The 18,365-nt window shown below is 38.0% G+C and overlaps 2 protein-coding genes across 2 annotated transcripts in view; both read right to left on the reverse strand.

Moving 5' to 3' along the window:
• The window catches only part of LOC311079167 (Fc receptor-like protein 2), a 248,771-nt gene that overhangs the window by 122,703 nt on the left and 107,703 nt on the right, over positions 1-18,365 (reverse strand). The gene's annotated exons all lie outside the window — the stretch shown is intronic.
• LOC311079161 (uncharacterized protein) overlaps positions 1-18,365 on the reverse strand; it is a 56,469-nt gene that overhangs the window by 4,656 nt on the left and 33,448 nt on the right. Inside the window, exons 2-8 of the mRNA XM_084108367.1 lie at positions 14,934-15,077; positions 14,795-14,864; positions 14,562-14,659; positions 5,283-5,366; positions 5,014-5,075; positions 4,796-4,882; positions 4,648-4,702 (exon numbers count right to left, since the gene is read on the reverse strand). Coding sequence (XP_083964493.1) covers positions 4,648-4,702; positions 4,796-4,882; positions 5,014-5,075; positions 5,283-5,366; positions 14,562-14,659; positions 14,795-14,864; positions 14,934-15,059 — 582 coding nt within the window. The 5' untranslated portion in view covers positions 15,060-15,077. The remainder of the gene's footprint in view (positions 1-4,647; positions 4,703-4,795; positions 4,883-5,013; positions 5,076-5,282; positions 5,367-14,561; positions 14,660-14,794; positions 14,865-14,933; positions 15,078-18,365) is intronic.

An 18,365-nucleotide genomic window follows, 5' to 3' on the forward strand; every position in this document is an offset into this window, starting at 1 on the left:
TGGAACTCAAAACTATAAAGGATGAAGGATGCCCTCCCATCAATGTCTCACTCTGCAGCCACTCTGTGTGACTGTACGACTGCTGGCCTTTTCTTGCAAGAAAATAAACCTCAAAAACAATTGGAAATGTTTGTCTCTTATTCAGTGATAGAAAATTGTTTGCCACCACAAGGAACATTATGAGATGTTGCAACTATACACAACAAGAACTCCAGTGTTAAATGAACTCTCCTGGGAGTTTAAATGGCTCCAGAATCAAGAGTATTAAAGTGTTAAAATATGAGTGTTAAATTAACACTTAAGAGTGTTAAAGTTAATGAGATAATTAAGTGATTAATTGAGTGATGATTGAGCATTATTGAAGACATCTGATGTTAACAAGCAGAATCACCAAAGGAGAAAATATTTTTTTAAGCCACCATTATGGAGATCAGTGTTTGCTTTATTAACATTAGATTTTGTTTGGCTGCTGTAACCAGGGGGTCAGGGATTCATATTAGTTTGAAGGTACCCCCGGGCGCCGCCATTGGCTAGCGGACCCCCACCTGCTGTTAGCATCCCATTGACTCCCATTCATTTTGGCGTCACTTTGACAGCGAATAACTTCACTTCTGGGGCGTTTAAAGACTCCATTTGTCCATTATTTATTTCTAAAGAAACACGAAAAGGTATAAAAGGCTTCATTACCTTGTAGCTTACGTTATGGCCCCGTAGAAGCAATTTTTGTAAAAGTAGGCTAACGATTGCGTCATAGCCACACGACTCTCTGTCGCACAGTAAGAAATTACCGTATGGACAGGAGGAGAAGCTCGCGGGCAATCGGAAGGACGTGGAGGCAAAATGACAAAGTAATTAATCAGAACACCTACTAAAAGTTTCTCCTGTTCCTAGCTCATGGACATCTCCTATTCACACTCTCCGTCTCTGCAAGTTTCGGAAGGGAATGATTCAGAATTCTCTCAGCACAGCCACTAGAAGACAGACGGGTTGCTCACGTCACATCTACGTCGTCAAGCTCAGTTTGAGTCTGCGCAGTACGCTGGACCCCCAGGAAGTAAGAGTTTCTAATTGGCTTCACTTTGTCTCCGTTGAATCCAATGGGGTCGCTGTGTCCATTTCTTTTACTGTCTATGGCTGTAACTGAGTTATAACTGCCAGATGAACTAAGAGAAAAGGTGATCAGGTGAAGTTATTATGCTTGGGCATAATCATCATTTGACCTGAATCACTAAACTCATTTAGAGAAATAGGTTTATGTTGTTGATTACAGCAGCCCTTTGATTCTATAGCATATGATTTTCAGCATTTTCAATATAATCAATAATATTTCTTAAAAGTTTTTCTGATCAAAATACTTTTTTTTTTTTTTTTTAACACAGACATCAATAATCAGCATGTGAATCTCAACAATGGTGACAATAATAAAGCATGTTGCAGTGTATTCTGGGTGCCACCAATCAAATCTCATTCATGGCTCCCATCATGCATTGCAGTATCAATAAAATGTTATCTTAATTGTATTAGTAATTTCCTTTTCCTAATTGAATATTCTTTTTGTCACCATTGTTGAGTTTCATACAATGAGTCTTGATGTCTGTGTGTGCCTAAAATAAGGATTTTTTTATTTTTTTTTATCAGAACAACTTATTTAAAAATTCTTTGGATTACTGCATATTGTCACTGGATCTTATGCTGTAGAATCACTGTGATGCTGTAATCAACAATATACGTTAAAGTCAGAGATTAGGCTCTATATGAGTTCAAGGATTCAGGTCAAATGATGATTATGTTAAAACATAACCAACGACACTTGATCACCTTTTCTTTTTGTTCATCTGTCTGTTATTACTCAGTTACAACAGAAAAACAAAATCTTAAAATTGTTAAAAATGTAAGGGTCAACTGGCCAACTAAAGCAAACACTGATCTCCATATTGGTGACTTCAAATTGTGATTTTTTTCTCCTTTAGTGATTCTGCTTGTTAACATCAGGTGTCTTCAATAATGCTCAATCATTACTTAATTAATCACTTCATTGTCTAATTAACTTTAACACTCTTGAGTGTTAATTTAACACTCATATTTTAACACTTTAACACTCTTGAGTCTGGAGCCATATTACTCCAAGGAGAGTTCATTTAACACTGGAGTTTTTGCTGTGTAATTCCTTATTAACAAGCCATCAACAAACCTGTGTGTATATTTCAAATTTATTGAGGTGCACATGCAGGAACTGTATGTGAATGACTGATGTAACAAATGTTTGTAAAACAAATCTTGCGTCATCCTTTATCTTTACACTAAGTAGTAAGAAAGACAGACAATCTGCATTAATGGGGACAGTTTTAGGTCATAGTGGCCCACAGCTGCTAAGCAGAAGTATTCAGCAAGACAGTAATAACGTGAGTTAGCTGGTTAGCCAGAAACGAACACAATATAAAATACGGTAGAAAATATATACATCAATAATTACTCATACTTACAGGTTGTGATTCTGAGGAGCAAGCTGGTCTAAATAAATTGGGCACTGACCCATCTTTCAAGAGCAAGCATTTTGCAAATCCCGCGTTGAAATTGGACAAGCAGTCGTAGGTTAAGTTGTTCTTGGGTTGGACAATGTACAACTTAAAGGCAGGGTAGGCAGGATTTTTCTAAAAAACTTTTTTCCCAAATTTGTTTAAACTGTCTTATTATACCAATACATAATTAAAATGTAAGTACTCTGAAAAAGAGAGTATAAAAATCGAGTGTCTGTAGTCCTCTAACGACAGTTGTAAACACAGCTCATTATTTCCATTCACTCCCACCCCCTCCCTTCTGAGCTCCTTCCAAAGCCACACCCCCAAAACACATGACCGCACGATGCCGACCGTTCAGCTGGAGGACACGTTTGCCAGCGCATGCAGTGACATCATGTCAGAATCACATGTAATAAAATACCTAACTTCATCATTATGAATATAAACAACGTTACACTCCGGTGACAAGTAGCCTACCTTTCTACCTTACTAGTTCCTTTTTTTTGCATTGTTTGCCTCTGACTGTATATACTGGGAATTTTGACTGCTCTTTCTCTGCCATAATTGTGATTCTTCCTAGCTTCCGTGCCTCTTCGCCTCCTCGAGTCAAACGGGTGAGCGCATGTGGGCGGCTCCTGTAGCGGCAGGGGTGGTAGCCATGGTAGCGAGGGAGAGTGACAGTCGCCCAGCCAATCATTTCATTCATTCTGAATGGAAATAAGTAGCTGTGTTTATTGCGTCCTGAGAGGACTACAGACACTCGATTTTTATACTCTCTTTTTCAGAGTACTTACATTTTAATTATGTATTGGTATATAAAGACAGTTTAAACAAATTTGGAAAAAAAATGTTTAGAAAAAAACTGCCGACCCTACCTTTAAACCAGCATTATGCATATGTATCTTCAGTGGGATTTGAATTACAAAAGACTTGTATAGACGGTTCAGAGTCGAGTCTATCTTTTGGGAGTCCAGACCTTTATTTATCATGCTCTTTCGACTTTACAAATTTAGAGAACGTTTACATTCACAAACACACACTGCATGAAAGGGAATAGATGAAAAACTATAATAGGGACACTTGAGGATACGTCCCTAAGGTACTTTCTCCCCTCTACTGAGGGAGAACAGAATCCACACCAGCTTTGCCCTCTTCGGGCCCTTAGGGTGTACATAGAGCGCTTTAGCCAATTCAGGCAGTCGGCGCAGCTGTTGGTAAATGCCAATCTAAAGGGCTGCCAATCCCGGAGCACAGACTGTCCCACTGGATAGTTGACGTTATAACGCTACCTCACAAGTCCTTAAACTTGCAGTGCCCTATTAAGTTGTGGGCTACTCCACCAGAGGAATGGCCTCCTCTTGGGCCTGGCCTAGTGGAATATCCATCACTGATATCTGTGTGGAGGCTGGTTGGTCCTTGCAGAAACCATATAGAAAATGACATTTCCGGTTACTGATGTAAGTCGGCACTGCTGCTTAATTGTGTTTTAACACAATTTTGTACCATACCATACAAATGAGTGGCACAAAAAACAGGAGTGTTGAATAATTATGACATAACTACGTATATTACAAAAAATCTTATATAATGACATTATCACCTTTGCCACTAAACTGTTATAGATAAAAAAAAACGAATTCGTAAATTATTAAAGAGTGCATTATTACAGGGGTTGATTAATTTTTTATTGCAATATATAATTTATTGTTTTATGAAAGCTTAACATTGAACCAAACATACATTCAAACCAAAATATATTCAGACACCTTCAACATTTCTTACATTATCACAGTTTATTCGCTATAGTTTAGAAAATGGTAATAAAATATGAGAAGAACTCAGATTTAAACTGTGTTCAAATTCATCTTGATAATGTCAGGTAACTTTGAGCAAAACATGGTCAGGTCAAAGTGTCTGAAACATTTTTGGTACCAAACATTTTTATACATTTTACTGGTAGTCACTGTATGAAGAATGTTTGGGTATAATATGTCACAGTTTACTTTATTTTGCTATCCTCATTTACATAAATGAACTATAGTGTCCTGCACCCACTAGTAAAAAAATATCACAAATCTGGTGTCTGAATCATTTTTGTTTGACTGTATCTGATCGAAGAATATCTTACCGCACACTTCCGCATGCACATCTCATAGATGACACATCCCAGACTCCAAATTTCACTGCGAAAAAGCGAAGGTTAGATTTTCAGTGTTCATTCATGGAAAATGTATAATAATAATAATATAAACATTGATAATGTAATATTTTATTACGATTTCTCATCATAAGGGTTGCCATTCAAATTCTCAGGTGCAACATATGAGACAGCTTCAGTTTCTGCTGTCTGTGCATTAGTGGAGCTGATAAAAACAGAAATACATGATTCAGATCATAATGCACACACACACACACACACATATGGACAATTCCTTTTATTACGTGTTATTTAATGTACAAGTCATGTCTTGAATCAAAGGAGCACATACAGTACCATTCACGAATTTTTCCAAACTCTCCAAGACGAATGGTTCCACACGCAGTGAAAAATATGCTCTGCCATAAGAAAACACACATTGATTATGTTATATCTGCAATATTAGTTTGAAATAATAAATGGTGATTATTCTCATGCTTAATTGATTATTAATATGAATATTTTGTGACTTTCCTAAATTAATATAATGTTAATATATAAAAATGCATTTAGCAAATAGAGGTGAATATTATTTCATGCCAACTTTAACTGTATTGGATTTATACCTTGGGCTGCAGGTTTTTATGTAGGATCTGTTGATCATGCAGGTGCTTTAATGCCATGCAGATCTTCACAGTCCAGTCCAGAATCTGTAAAGACATAAAATATTAAATTAAAAAAGTGGAAAATATGATTGCAGTAGTTTATAGTAATTATAGCAATTTAAGCATGTTCCTTCTTAAAGGGATAGTTCACTTTGAAATTAAATTTGGGTATGTTTTAGCTTACCTCAAGGGCATCCAAGATGTAGGTGTCTTTGTTTCCGCAGTAGTTTCAATTTTGATATTTTTAGGTCAAACCGTTCTTGTCTGTCAGTCATATAATGCAGGTCTATGGTCACTGTCTCAAAGAGCATGCACAGAGAAGTCCAAATTAAACAATTTCCCATCGTAAGTACACATTGATGGCCTAAGACACGAAACGAGTGGTTTGTGTGAGAAAACGAACAGTATTTATATCGTTTTTACCTCTTGTACACAGCCACGTCCAAGTGATCTGAGGGCGCGCGCGCTTCCTGGTGTGTGACGTGTGCGCGCGTTCTGGCTTAGTCTGCGCAAGCGCCGGAAAGTGTACAAGAGGTAAAAACGATATAAATACTGTTCGTTTTCTCACACAACCCACTCGTTTGGTGTCTTAGGCCATCAATGTGTACTTACGATGGGGAATTGTTTAATTTGGACTCTGTGCATGCTCTTTGAGGGGGTGACCATAGACCTGCATTATATGACTGACAGACAAGAACGGTTTGACCTAAAAATATCAAAATTGAAACTACTGCGGAAACAAAGACACCTACATCTTGGATGCCCTTGAGGTAAGATAAAACATACCAAAATTTAATTTCAAAGTGAACTATCCCTTTAATTAATGCCACAGCTACACCAAGCTCTCCCTCAACTTCCACACATTCATCATTCACAAACTGTTCACTCTCCTCTGAGTTTAATCACACTCTACACATTATTACCACACTCAGCAGTGACTGGCCTCATACCTATGGCGTTATATATGTGCCTCATTCCTGAGCGAGTAATTGTAAGTTTTGAGCACAGAGAACTATATTTTGCAAGCACATTACATTATATTTTGAACAGAAATTAACAATCGCAAAAAAAAAATGTGTTTGAGCAAAGCAAAAAATGATTCCGTGCTCAATAAATGTATTTGCTTGTTTGCTATTATCCATATTAACGTGCAATAATAACCCCACTCACGCAGTTTACTCAGGTGCTCTCTCACAAACTTATTCTCTGCGCTCCTGTCAAGTCCCTCTCTCTCTCTCTCAACCTCTTAATTCTGTGCGCGCTCAACTCTTGACACACACGCTCGCTCAACTCGCAACAGCGTTACAAGTGTGCCGCAAAATCAACCAATCGGAAAATGAAAGGTCAATTGTGATTGGCTGTTGGTCTCCAATCAAATCGCTAGTAGAACCAAAGCCTGTCTTGTAGAACTATCCATATATATCCATATATCCATATAATCCTTTATTATTTGATATCTATGGAACTATCTACAGCAGTGGTTCCCAAACCTGTCCTGGAGGACCCCCAACACTGCACATTTTCTTTGTCTCCCAAATCAAACACACCTGATTCAACTCATCAGCTCATTAACCCATGTGATAATGAGCTGATGAGTTGAATCAGGTGTGTTTGATTAGGGAGACAAAGAAAATGTGCAGTGTTGGGGGCAGTGGCGTCATGCCCATTCAAAGTGAGGGGGCACGTGCCCCCTCAGATTTTTCCTCCCTGATAATTTTTTTGTCACAACTTTATTCCTATTATGCTCCATAATATACCAGAGCCTATAACGACTCAAATGTATTCTTCTGGATGTGTAATAAACTATTTTTTACAGTCTATGGTAATAAATCGGTCAGCATCAGCCCGCCCCTTTTTCCTATGGTGTCTGTGTATATAAAATCTAGAGAGCTACGCGCGTTGCGCTCTAGAATCTTTGCTGTGTATATTCAAGCAACTTACTCGTCTCGCTAGCAATGTTTTACAGATGGTTTTGAAGTGGTAAGTGGGCAAAGCAACAAATCGGCATTGAATTAGTTATCAGATGATATTAAAAGGTAGTGGGATTATAATTTGTGGTTGACCTGGAAATTTAAACTTGATCAAAAAGTTATGGATTTGAAATTAGCTGCGAATTCAGAGCATTAACTTAAGTTGTGTCAGTGTAACGTTATCGATAGCTAGCCTAGTCTAACCGTAAACTAGTTGGCTAACGTTACTGCCATACAAAGCCATAGTAACGTTATCTGATCGGTTTTGAAACATCTGTTCTGTTTTGTCTTGTGTCAAAGTCTCAAGGTGGTTCAATTGTTTTCAGTTTCATAAAACGAGGGTGTTAAATTTGTTGTAGGCTAACTGCAAAATCCAACCTAACGTTATCAAGGCATCGACTTGATGTTTCTCCCATAGACTGTTATTAATAATATAATAATGAGCAGTGTAACTACAGTATTTTAATGATTTTACTAAAGTAATGTTACAATATTAACCATTTTCAAATAAACAGGGTAGTGTTAACCTTATTCAGCACTGAAATCTGGCAAACTTCTTTCAAAGTCCTTCATCACATATTAATATTAAAATAACTTAATTTCAGAGCACCTCAAAGTCAGACCTCAGCACCTTTATGTACCTTTAATGTAAGATCGTTCTTAGGTCACATACCAATTTAAAATCATAACATAAAAACTGCAATGGTACTGTTTTTAAAATCATGTGTAGTAGGCCTAAGTGTACAGTAAGTGTGTGTGTAAACATGCTTTAATAAAGTAGACTTCAAAAGCTTTTGAATTTGAGCTTACAGTTCTTTCATCAACCTGTCTTTTACATAAACTTACAAAATAGATACTTTAACTTAGTCCTCAGATAGAGGAGGGTTGCTGCTAGCTCCGTTAAGGTATTTCTGTCCCTCCCAAACTGCTTTGAAATGGTATGTTTAGCAGCCAGAATTTAAAAATTTTCAGGGGGAGAAACCCCCTGACCCCTCCTAACATGATCCATATCACCCGTCAGAAAACAATTGCAACGTCTCAGATTGTGCCCCCCCAGAATTTTGGCTTGCGTGACACCCCTGGTTGGGGATCCTCCAGGACAGGTTTGGGAACCACTGATCTACAGCATCCAGGAAGCTTACTGAAAAAAAAAAAATCGAAAAAAATAACTGACTACACCGAGACTAATGGATTAAAACACATTTGGGTAAGTAATTTTTTTTTAATTATTATTAACTTAAAAGTGTCTTGTTAGTTTTGTGTATTATAAATTATAATACATTATACATTAAATACATTAAATTATAATACATTATAATACATTATAATGGTGGTTTTCTTTAGATCACAGACATTACAGACATTAGCCAGTTGGAGGGCAAATTTTGTTTAATTGTTCGGAAAATGTCAGTTTTAAGAGTGAGGTCATTGTGTGAGGTGATTGACAGCTATAGGCTATGTGACAGAGGAATATTATGACACTCCTCCAGAGATTCAGCTTATAATTTATAATGCTGTTGTGTTGTTTAACTTACAATATTATATCTCCTATTGTGACTAAAGTGGTGTGACATTTAGGTGTTGCTGTTCTGATGACATTCTGTGCTAGCATTAGAATGCAAGTCAAACTAACTTTAGTCACAATAGGAGATATAATATTGTAAGTTAAGCAACACAACAGCATTATAATACACAAAACTAACAAGGCACTTTTAAGTTAATAATAATAAAAAAAATACTTACCAAAATGTGTTTTAATCCATTAGTCTCGCTGTAGTGTTATTTTTTTCGATTTTTTTTTCAGTAAGCTTCCGGGATGCTGTAGATAGTTCCATAGATATCATATAATAAAGGATTATATATGGATATATGGATATATATGGATAGTTCTACAAGACAGGCTTTGGTTCTACTAGCGATTTGATTGGAGACCAACAGCCAATCACAATTGACCTTTCATTTTCCGATTGGTTGATTTTGCGGCACACTTGTAACGCTGTTGCGAGTTGAGCGAGCGTGTGTGTCAAGAGTTGAGCGCGCACAGAATTAAGAGGTTGAGAGAGAGAGAGAGGGACTTGACAGGAGCGCAGAGAATAAGTTTGTGAGAGAGCACCTGAGTAAACTGCGTGAGTGGGGTTATTATTGCACGTTAATATGGATAATAGCAAACAAGCAAATACATTTATTGAGCACGGAATCATTTTTTGCTTTGCTCAAACACATTTTTTTTTTGCGATTGTTAATTTCTGTTCAAAATATAATGTAATGTGCTTGCAAAATATAGTTCTCTGTGCTCAAAACTTACAATTACTCGCTCAGGAATGAGGCACATATATAACGCCATACATACCCAGCACACTCTCATTGCTCCAACGTCGATGTCAAGTTTTGGTTAGAATAAACCAGAAAAGGCAGTACACTTACTACAAGTAGACAATCATTTGATATTTTTTTCTCTTGCTTTTCTTGCCATAACAAACACAGTTACAGCATCCAGAGAAAAACTAATGTAGAAAAGTCAAGAGTCAAACTACACAACTAAAGGAAACTCTGATCACCATAATAGTGACTTCAAACCAAAGTATTATTTTCAATAAAACACCAACAACAAAACCTCAAAACCTTAATTCTCAATAAGAACTTCTGTAGTCGTCTGACAGAAATAAGGTCACTCTGGTTAGTAATAAGTGAAGCTGCAATGCTGTTTGTGGAGTTGTTTAATCCTCCTCTGCTGAGATCTTGAGAGATGTAATGTGTTGCCATGCATTTTACCCTCTTTTTGCAGTGCTGTGCTAAAATTCAACATCTGACTGACATTGGAGCTTGACTTAAAACAATCGTTGGGTTTCGACGTCAACCCGACTTTCATTTTCAACCTCAGTCTGACTGACTTTGGATTAGTTGAAGGTCAACGTCTTTACAACATCATTTTTATTTCTTGACTGAGAAGCTGTTTCACTAAAATATATGCAGAGGCGGACAGAGTACACAGCTTCATTACTTGAGTAAAAGTACAGATACCCCTTGCTAAATTTTACTCAAGTACAAGTAAAGGTACTACAGTCAGATGTCTACTTAAAGGGATACTTCAGGATTTAGCATTAAGCTTTGTATTAGTAGAAAACCTGTAGTATTTTCGAATTACCATGCTTTCCACCCTCATATCCCCCTGAGAGGAGAGATTTATGTATTTTTTGTCTGGAAAAAATCCTCAGATGACGCAAAAATCTTCATATTGCGTCATCAGAGGATTTTCTGTCCAGAGGCTAAAGACTACAGCCAGTAGATGGCGTTGTTCCGCATGTTTTCAGCCCGCCCATACAGGGTGGGATCTCACTCACAGAATGTACACACAGTCAGCCGTCTTTCTTTGGAAGCTAAGCTAGCAGGCTCTTGTTCTGTGGAGAAAGCTGAGTAGTAGGAGAAAGCTGAGAAAGTAGGGGTTACCATCCTCCATTTCCCGGACTTGTCCGGCGGGCGAGATCGTTCAAAATGTACGGGATTCAGCTTTTGCGTTCTGCGGTCGCCATTCATTGTTTACATGCACACCTTTTGTTTCAATCTAACTGAATTCATTCCGATTAGTGAATCTGAATGTAGTGTTTACATAAATGTTAAACAAGTGATCGGTTGATGTGCGTTTTAACATTGCTAAGAAAATTCCCGCACCTCCTTTGCGAGACCGGCGCGTCTCAGTAATGACGCCACCGGCCTCGTGCCGTTCTCCCGCGGCCGTCAGCCTCGTCCTGCTCGCCACAGTAAACATGATGAATGCCGACTGTAGAACGCAAAAGCCGAATCCCGGACATTTTGGGCGATCCCGAAATCCCAGGCAGACTCGTCACGGAGACTCACTGGTAGCCTAACCTTGTTTTAAACTGCGCTCTCTTACCAGTAGGCGTGGCCTCCTAGGGCAGCGAAGCAAGTGCATTCTGGGAGTTGTTGTCTTTCATCCACATGAGCCAAAAATACATTTTCTGGCTTTTCTCTGTCTAGAAAGCTCCAAATTAAAAAAAATTCTTCACATTTCTTCTACATAAATGACCTATTTTAAATACACATTCATCTTTCCAGAGGTGAAGTATCCCTTTAAGTAAAAGTACTGAAGTACTTGTTTTTAAAAGTACTTGAGTATCAAGAGTACAAGAGTACATTTTCTAAATATTGCATTACTACTGCCACAGTGCTTACATTGGTAAACACAGCAAACACTTGAAGCGGAAACTATCATTAACTTGTTCAGAAAATTGAAATAGTCTGGCGAGGTGGGGCACGGGTTGGCACATTCCCGGGATGGACCTGCTGCGTCTTCATCCATTGTTTCGTCCATGGTTTCGTCTCTTATCTAAATCTGACCATGAAGGTGATTGCTGATAGGCTGTCCCAATCAGTGGCGCCTGCACAATCCTGCACAATCCAATCACGTTTGAGAGGGAAACAACAAATTGAGGGTTTCGGAGATTTTTCTTTTTTCCTTTTTTTAGAAGAAGTAACGGGTACTCACGGTTATGGATAGAAATGTAGTGGAGTAAAGAGTACAATATTTGCCTCTCAAATGTACTTGAGTATAGTCATGAGTACTCCCCAAAAATGATACTCGAGTAAAGTACAGATCCCTCAAAATTGTACTTAACCCTCCTATTACCTTTGGGGTCAATTTGACCCCATTCAGTGTTTAACGTCTCTAAATACATACTTAAAAAAAATTTTTTTGCTTCATATTTAAAGACTTTTCCTAATTTAACGGGGACAACTGGGTAAACATAAAATTAACATGATGATAGGTTTTCAATGTTCTGTACGTACTTTTGTAGCATCGGTGTTCTTTGGGGTCAATTTGACCCCAGGCTCATTTTGCTGTATAAAACATATAAGAAATATCACATTTTTTGTTGTTCACACATTGGTGATTAGGCACAAATCCCACATTAATTTTGGATGATATTGAGGTCATTATAAGTTGAGATTTTATGATCTTCAAAAACCTTCCCTCTGCTTTAGGGCCCTAACCCGACATTACCATATAGGCCTACTTGAAGTATTGCGAGAACCACTAATAGTTCACACGATATATGAAGGGGGGAATCATAATTCTCACAAGAAATTAGATATTTCCAGTGCCAATTATATATTTCCAGGGAAGGGATAACATAATTCTTGCAAGAACTTTGATATTTTGTGCCGTGGGGGAGGGGAAAACATAATATAGGGGAGGAGCAAATGTATGAAAGCTTCCACAGAAGCCTTATAAACCATTTCTCTTTGTGCTTTGTGAGCTCTCTCTCAATTGAAAATTACCTCTTAGCAAAGTTTTTTGGGGGGGGGTTTGGGTTCTATACGGACCTGTTCGCCAGCAAGACACCAGTCGACCCGCCCTAAATGCAGGACGATGCCATACCAGCCATGCCGTCAGTGTTGACCAGTGAGGTCAGGCATGCGATCCAGAACATCCAGAAAGACAGGGCGCCAGGGCTGGACGGAATCGAGGCCGAGCTGCTCAAAGAGGGTGGACCGATGCTTTGGGCAGCATTGGCCAGCCGTTTCAGCCGCTACATGGCGCAGAGAAGAACACCAGATCAATGGAAGACGGCCAAGACAGTGCTGTTGTACAAGAAGGGTGACCGCAAACAGCTGAGGAATTATCGGCCAATCTGGCTCCTGCCGACCGTGTACAAGGTTTTCACCAAGGTGCTGTACAACCGACTAGCCAGGCAGTTGGACAAACAACAGCCACCCGAACAGGCCGGCTTCCGGTCTGGCTACAGCACAATGGACCACATCCACGTGCTGAACCAACAGCTCGAATGCTGCCGGAAGTACAAGATGCCCTTGGTACTGGCCTTCGTAGACTACGAGAAAGCCTTCTACAGCATAGAGATCAATGCCGTACTGCTCGCTCTACAACAACAGGGCATCTCCTACGAGTACGTGGACCATTTTACATCATTTCAAAAAGCTTTATCACAAAACCCCAAATTTCACTGTTTTTGTCCTTGGCACCAAATTATCAGCTAACATCATTTTACTAATCATATAATCAGCACATGATTGCTATAAGGAAGGAAGAAGTGCTTCCAATCATTGTGTTCTTCTGTTAGCAATGGTTTCCTCCAAAGAAAGATGGAGGGTCATCTTTGCATCAAAATGGCCTCCATTTACCAGATCATCAAGAGCTTCAAGAATAGAGGTTCGGCTGCAGTGAAGAAGGCTTTAGGATGTCCCAGAGTGTCCAGCAAGTACCAGGAACTTCTCCTCCAGAGGAATCAGCTAGGGAATCGTGTCACCACCAGTGCAGAACTGCTCAATATTGGCAGCAGGTGGGTGTGAGAGCATCTGCACACACAGCGAGGCCAAGACTTTTGGACAACGACCTGGTGTCAAGAAGGGCAGCAAAGAAGCCACTTCTCTCCAATAAAAACATCAAATATTGGCTGAAATTCTGCAGGAAGTACAAGATTTGGACAGCAGAAGACTGGTGCAAAGTTAATGTATCTGATTAGAACATCTGGAAAATCGATTGTCCAGAGAAGAAAAGGTGAACGCTACCATGAGTCCTGTGTCGTGCCAACAGTGAGGCATCCTGAGACTATCAATGGGAGTGTCATATTGACCCCAAACCTATCCTTGATAAAATATATTGTATAATATAATAAATAAAAAGCTATTAAAACACCAAAAATATATATAATTTTTGAATTTTCGATAAATCAGTGACATTTTATAGTGATTTGCTAATTTGTCCATAGTCGTGCAATAGGTATTCTGGATGTATAAGGGGTGGGGGTGGGGGTGGGGGGTTGGTGGTGTTTTATTTAAAGGGCTATTTAAGTAGTCAACAAAGAAACATAAAGTACCTGACTTAAACCTTTGGGGAAAAAATCAAATTGTGGGGGTTTAAATTGCTGGGGTCAAATTGACCCCAGTGGGTAAAAGATGTTGGTAGATTTGAGGGTAACAGGAGGGTTAAGTACTGTACTCAAGTAAATGTACTCAGTTACTGTCCGGCTCTGAATATATGGTTCAATAGGGAAGACTATTACAACTTTAATTTCTTGCCAACTTTAAAGATTCAAATAAGAAATACAACCTAACAACATATAAACACTGCAACAAAATCCCAATATTAGTTTATATTTACAGATAACATGTTAAATTTGTAGATAAATGCTTTAATTTTGGGGGGAAATGGGGAAAACTGTTAGTTTAACAGTTAGTTCTCAAAATCATGGTAACGGGTTAAATTTCACCATCTGTAAATCTACAAACATACCTCAGAATTTATAACTGTTCCCTCCAATTTAAGTTTTGTTATCTCTGCCAGTTCTCCACCCTCGCAGTGATCCAGTAAAAGGTAGAAGCAGTCACGATCTGAAAGCAGATTCATTCATCACAGTGTGCTTTAAAATTATTTATTAATATTTACACCTACGTGTGAATACTGTATAGCCCTGGATGTAGATTAAGACGTGTTAACAAAGTGTGACTTTTAAAGTTTCTTTTAACCTCTGATGATTTTCTTGTGATGGACGATGTGTGGATGATTGAGCTTTTGGAGAAAGTTTGATAGATCATCCTAAAAACAGACACAGGCTGTGTATCAGAATTTCTGTCTTTCAATTTAAATATCAAGTATCCATCTTACCTGGTTAGCATTCAGCTCTTTAATGACAAACTGATCACCACCTTTATTTTTCACCAGCATCATCTTGTCTTGTTCACTCACTAGTTCATAACCTTGATCTTTTAGAACTGACTGTTTGCTCCCCATCTTTGAAAGTTTCTGTAACTGTTTAAGAAAAGCATTGGTAAGAAGATTCACAGACATTATTATTATTATATTTTTATTAAACAGGTCATGCATTTAATTTTTTAAAGACCATAACAAACAAATTGTTGATGGTGTCAGACCAGTTTAAAATGGAACACCAGAATAAGTTTTTATGATTAAACTGTAAAATTAATTCAGCTATTGGTACTCAGATGCAGTAATGAATACTTCAATAATGTTGGTACACAAAAAAAGCCTTTTTTTTATTCATTTAATTTAATTAATAGTAAAATTCCATCAAATTGAATTGAATAATCCATACGTAATTTAATTGAATAATTGAGTAAGGATTGATGGAATTTCACTATTAATTAAATTGCGAAAATCTTAAAAATAAAGGCTTAAATTGTTTTTGAGTGTAGCTGAAAGAAAAGTGGCAAGTCATTCATCTATTTTTTAAATTACTTCTCCCTCCTGATCTCTCTCTAATTATAAATAGTGATTTTAAAATTCAGAGACAGTTTAATTTGAAGTTAAAATATAGCTGCGAGCAGCGATTACGGGCCCAAGCCGGTGGCACCGCAACCCCGATGCCTTTAGTTACCTAAAGGCACCGGGGTGGCGGTGCCGCCGGCTTGGGCCCTCCATCGCTGCTCGCAGCTATATTTATATATATATATATATATATATATATATACAGTATATATATAACAAAAGATATATACATTATATATATATCAGACAAGTAATATTCTCTGTCTTGTCACTTCACAAAAAAATGGTACAAATTGTACTACTGACTATTTAAACAAAGCAGTGTAATTTTGATAAGTTAGGTTGACTATTTTATAATTATATTTTATTAGGGCTATAATGAACAGGCTGCGATGTCAAGATTGCAATGCTGGTGTGTGTGTGTGTGTGTGTGTGTGTGTCGTGGGCGTGATTGAACAGTGGAGACATAAAAATATACTTTATGGTGCTAACTTTAAAATTGAAATAAAATGCTCACGGCTGCACGGGAATTCATTCCTACTTCCATAGGAATTCATTGAAAAAGCTCGCTCTGCTCCCAACCATAATCAATGTCAGTGCGGACGAACATATTTTACTTTCGTTTTTAAGTTAGCGATTCAAAAGCCCCCAGCAGTGTCACACGTCGATTAACCGGTGGGAAATTTTTTATCACAGTCACATCCCTAATATATTTATATATAAATACAATAGGCCTACCTGAAAGAGAATTTTACTTGCCCGACCAGAGTATATCCTGATTAGAACGTCAATAACAAAAAAATAACTTGGGAATCACTAAAACGAGAGATTATTCTAATTTCATTGCATTCATTTTAAGTTGCAATCAGCAGTTAATAATAAATGTATTACTGATCAATGGTAACAAGGTTGCACTGCTGAGGCTCATGCAGCTTCTCCAGGAGAATTGTAAACAAATGAGCGCAGCACACAAAAAAGCAACCCAGTTAACAACATACTGACTATAAAAATTACAAATATGGAGTTTTTATATATTTTATAACATATGATAGAGTTAAGCAACCTCACTTGACGAGTAGGCAACTATTTCCTGAATACAATCACGATTGAAACTGTGACATTGATTTCATACAACAGGTTAATAAACAGTTACAATTAAGTCACTTACATTTTAGATGCAATATTGACTGTTTTTGTTCTGTTTCAGCAGCAAAAATAGTTAAAGATCACAGTAGAACCATCGCGCATCTCACAGCAACTTGTTTTCTCATTACTGAATGATTCAGCATTTTGAACGAATCGGTTGACTCAAAGATTCAATGACCAATCCATAAACATCTGTCTCAATCATGAATGACTCAGTCATTCGAACGAATCGTTTGAACGAATTAATTAATGACTCGCTCATTAAGACGATCGCCTGGCGACACCTAATGGCGGTTTAGTGTTATGTTTAAAAGTATCATTCTTTCCAACGTGTGTGCACCATTATCAATGTCTGTGCGGACGTCTTTACTTTCACTTTTATATTAGCGATTTAAAAGCACCCGCTCGTGTCACACATCGATTAACCAATGGGAAAATATCCTCACAGTCATATACCTAATAAATTTATATTTAAATACAATAGGCCTACCTAGTAAAACGTTTTATATACTGTTTTGATATGCTTTTGGACACAAGAGGGCAGTATAGCCCTATGTTTGCTTTTTTTGTTGAACCAAATAGCACTAAATAGCCTGTTCATAACTTTTTCATACTTCTTGAATTGCAAAAACAGAATAAAATGGGTTTAGTTCTAATATTTGTATAATTTTATATAAAAATAAATGGTGCATAATTACATTTTTAGAAGTTATGAGATGTTTCCTGCTTCCTTTTTGACATTAATTTAATCCCTCGCCATAGCAAAACCGTTTGAGATATTCAATATCCGTTCACAATTTAGCATCTTTAATGTATTTTCATCATGTTGAAAAAGTTTGGTAGGAATAAAATAAATATTTTAAGAGGAGTGGCTAAAAATTCAGAGGCTGATTTTGCAAAAAAATCCACATTCAGACCAAAATATCTGACTTCCTCATGGCCGGAGCTAATGAATGTAAATTAGAAAGTTGTCCGGCTTGATGAGAACAATATACAAACTATTTTTTTTTTACTGTAGTTAAAACTAACCCCCCCACTTTTGTCAAAAGCATGTTGAAAGTGACACACTTCCTGCTGCCAGTTGGTGGCGCTATAACTTTGACTCACAATAGTTACATCCATCTGATCGGCCTCTTACCACGAACACACTGGTGAAGTTTCATCAAGATCAGTTAATGTATGCAGAAGTTATACCACTTCGTGTTTCTCTTTTCTCGCCATAAATTAGTTTCCTCGCCACGGCCAAACCGTTCGAGATATCAAAAATCCATCCGCAATTTAGCATCCTCAATGTCTTGACTTCATGCACACCGAGTTTGGTGGGGATTGGATGAATTCTCTAGGAGGAGTACTTCGCATTCCACAGCGAGCGTTTTCCAAACAACCCATAATAGCCGACTTCCTGTTGGGCTGGCGTAAAACTTGACCTGGGGAAAGTTGTTCGGCACGATGAGATCTATATGTGTACCGAGTTTCATATTAATTCATGCAAGCGTGTTTGATATATGGACCAAGTTTTAGAACCCTGTTCAAGGGGGCGCTGTTGAGCCCCCCAGCCACGCCCGGGTACCAGCTTCTGCCCGTCCCTGATGGCAGGGGGTTCTGACTTGTGTGCAAAGTTTCAAGAGTTTTTGAGCACGTTAAGGACCCCAAAAGCCCCTGAAA

The sequence above is a fragment of the Abramis brama genome (genome assembly GCF_963993115.1).
Source record: "Abramis brama genome assembly, chromosome: 3".
Taxonomy (NCBI): Eukaryota; Metazoa; Chordata; class Actinopteri; order Cypriniformes; family Leuciscidae; genus Abramis; species Abramis brama.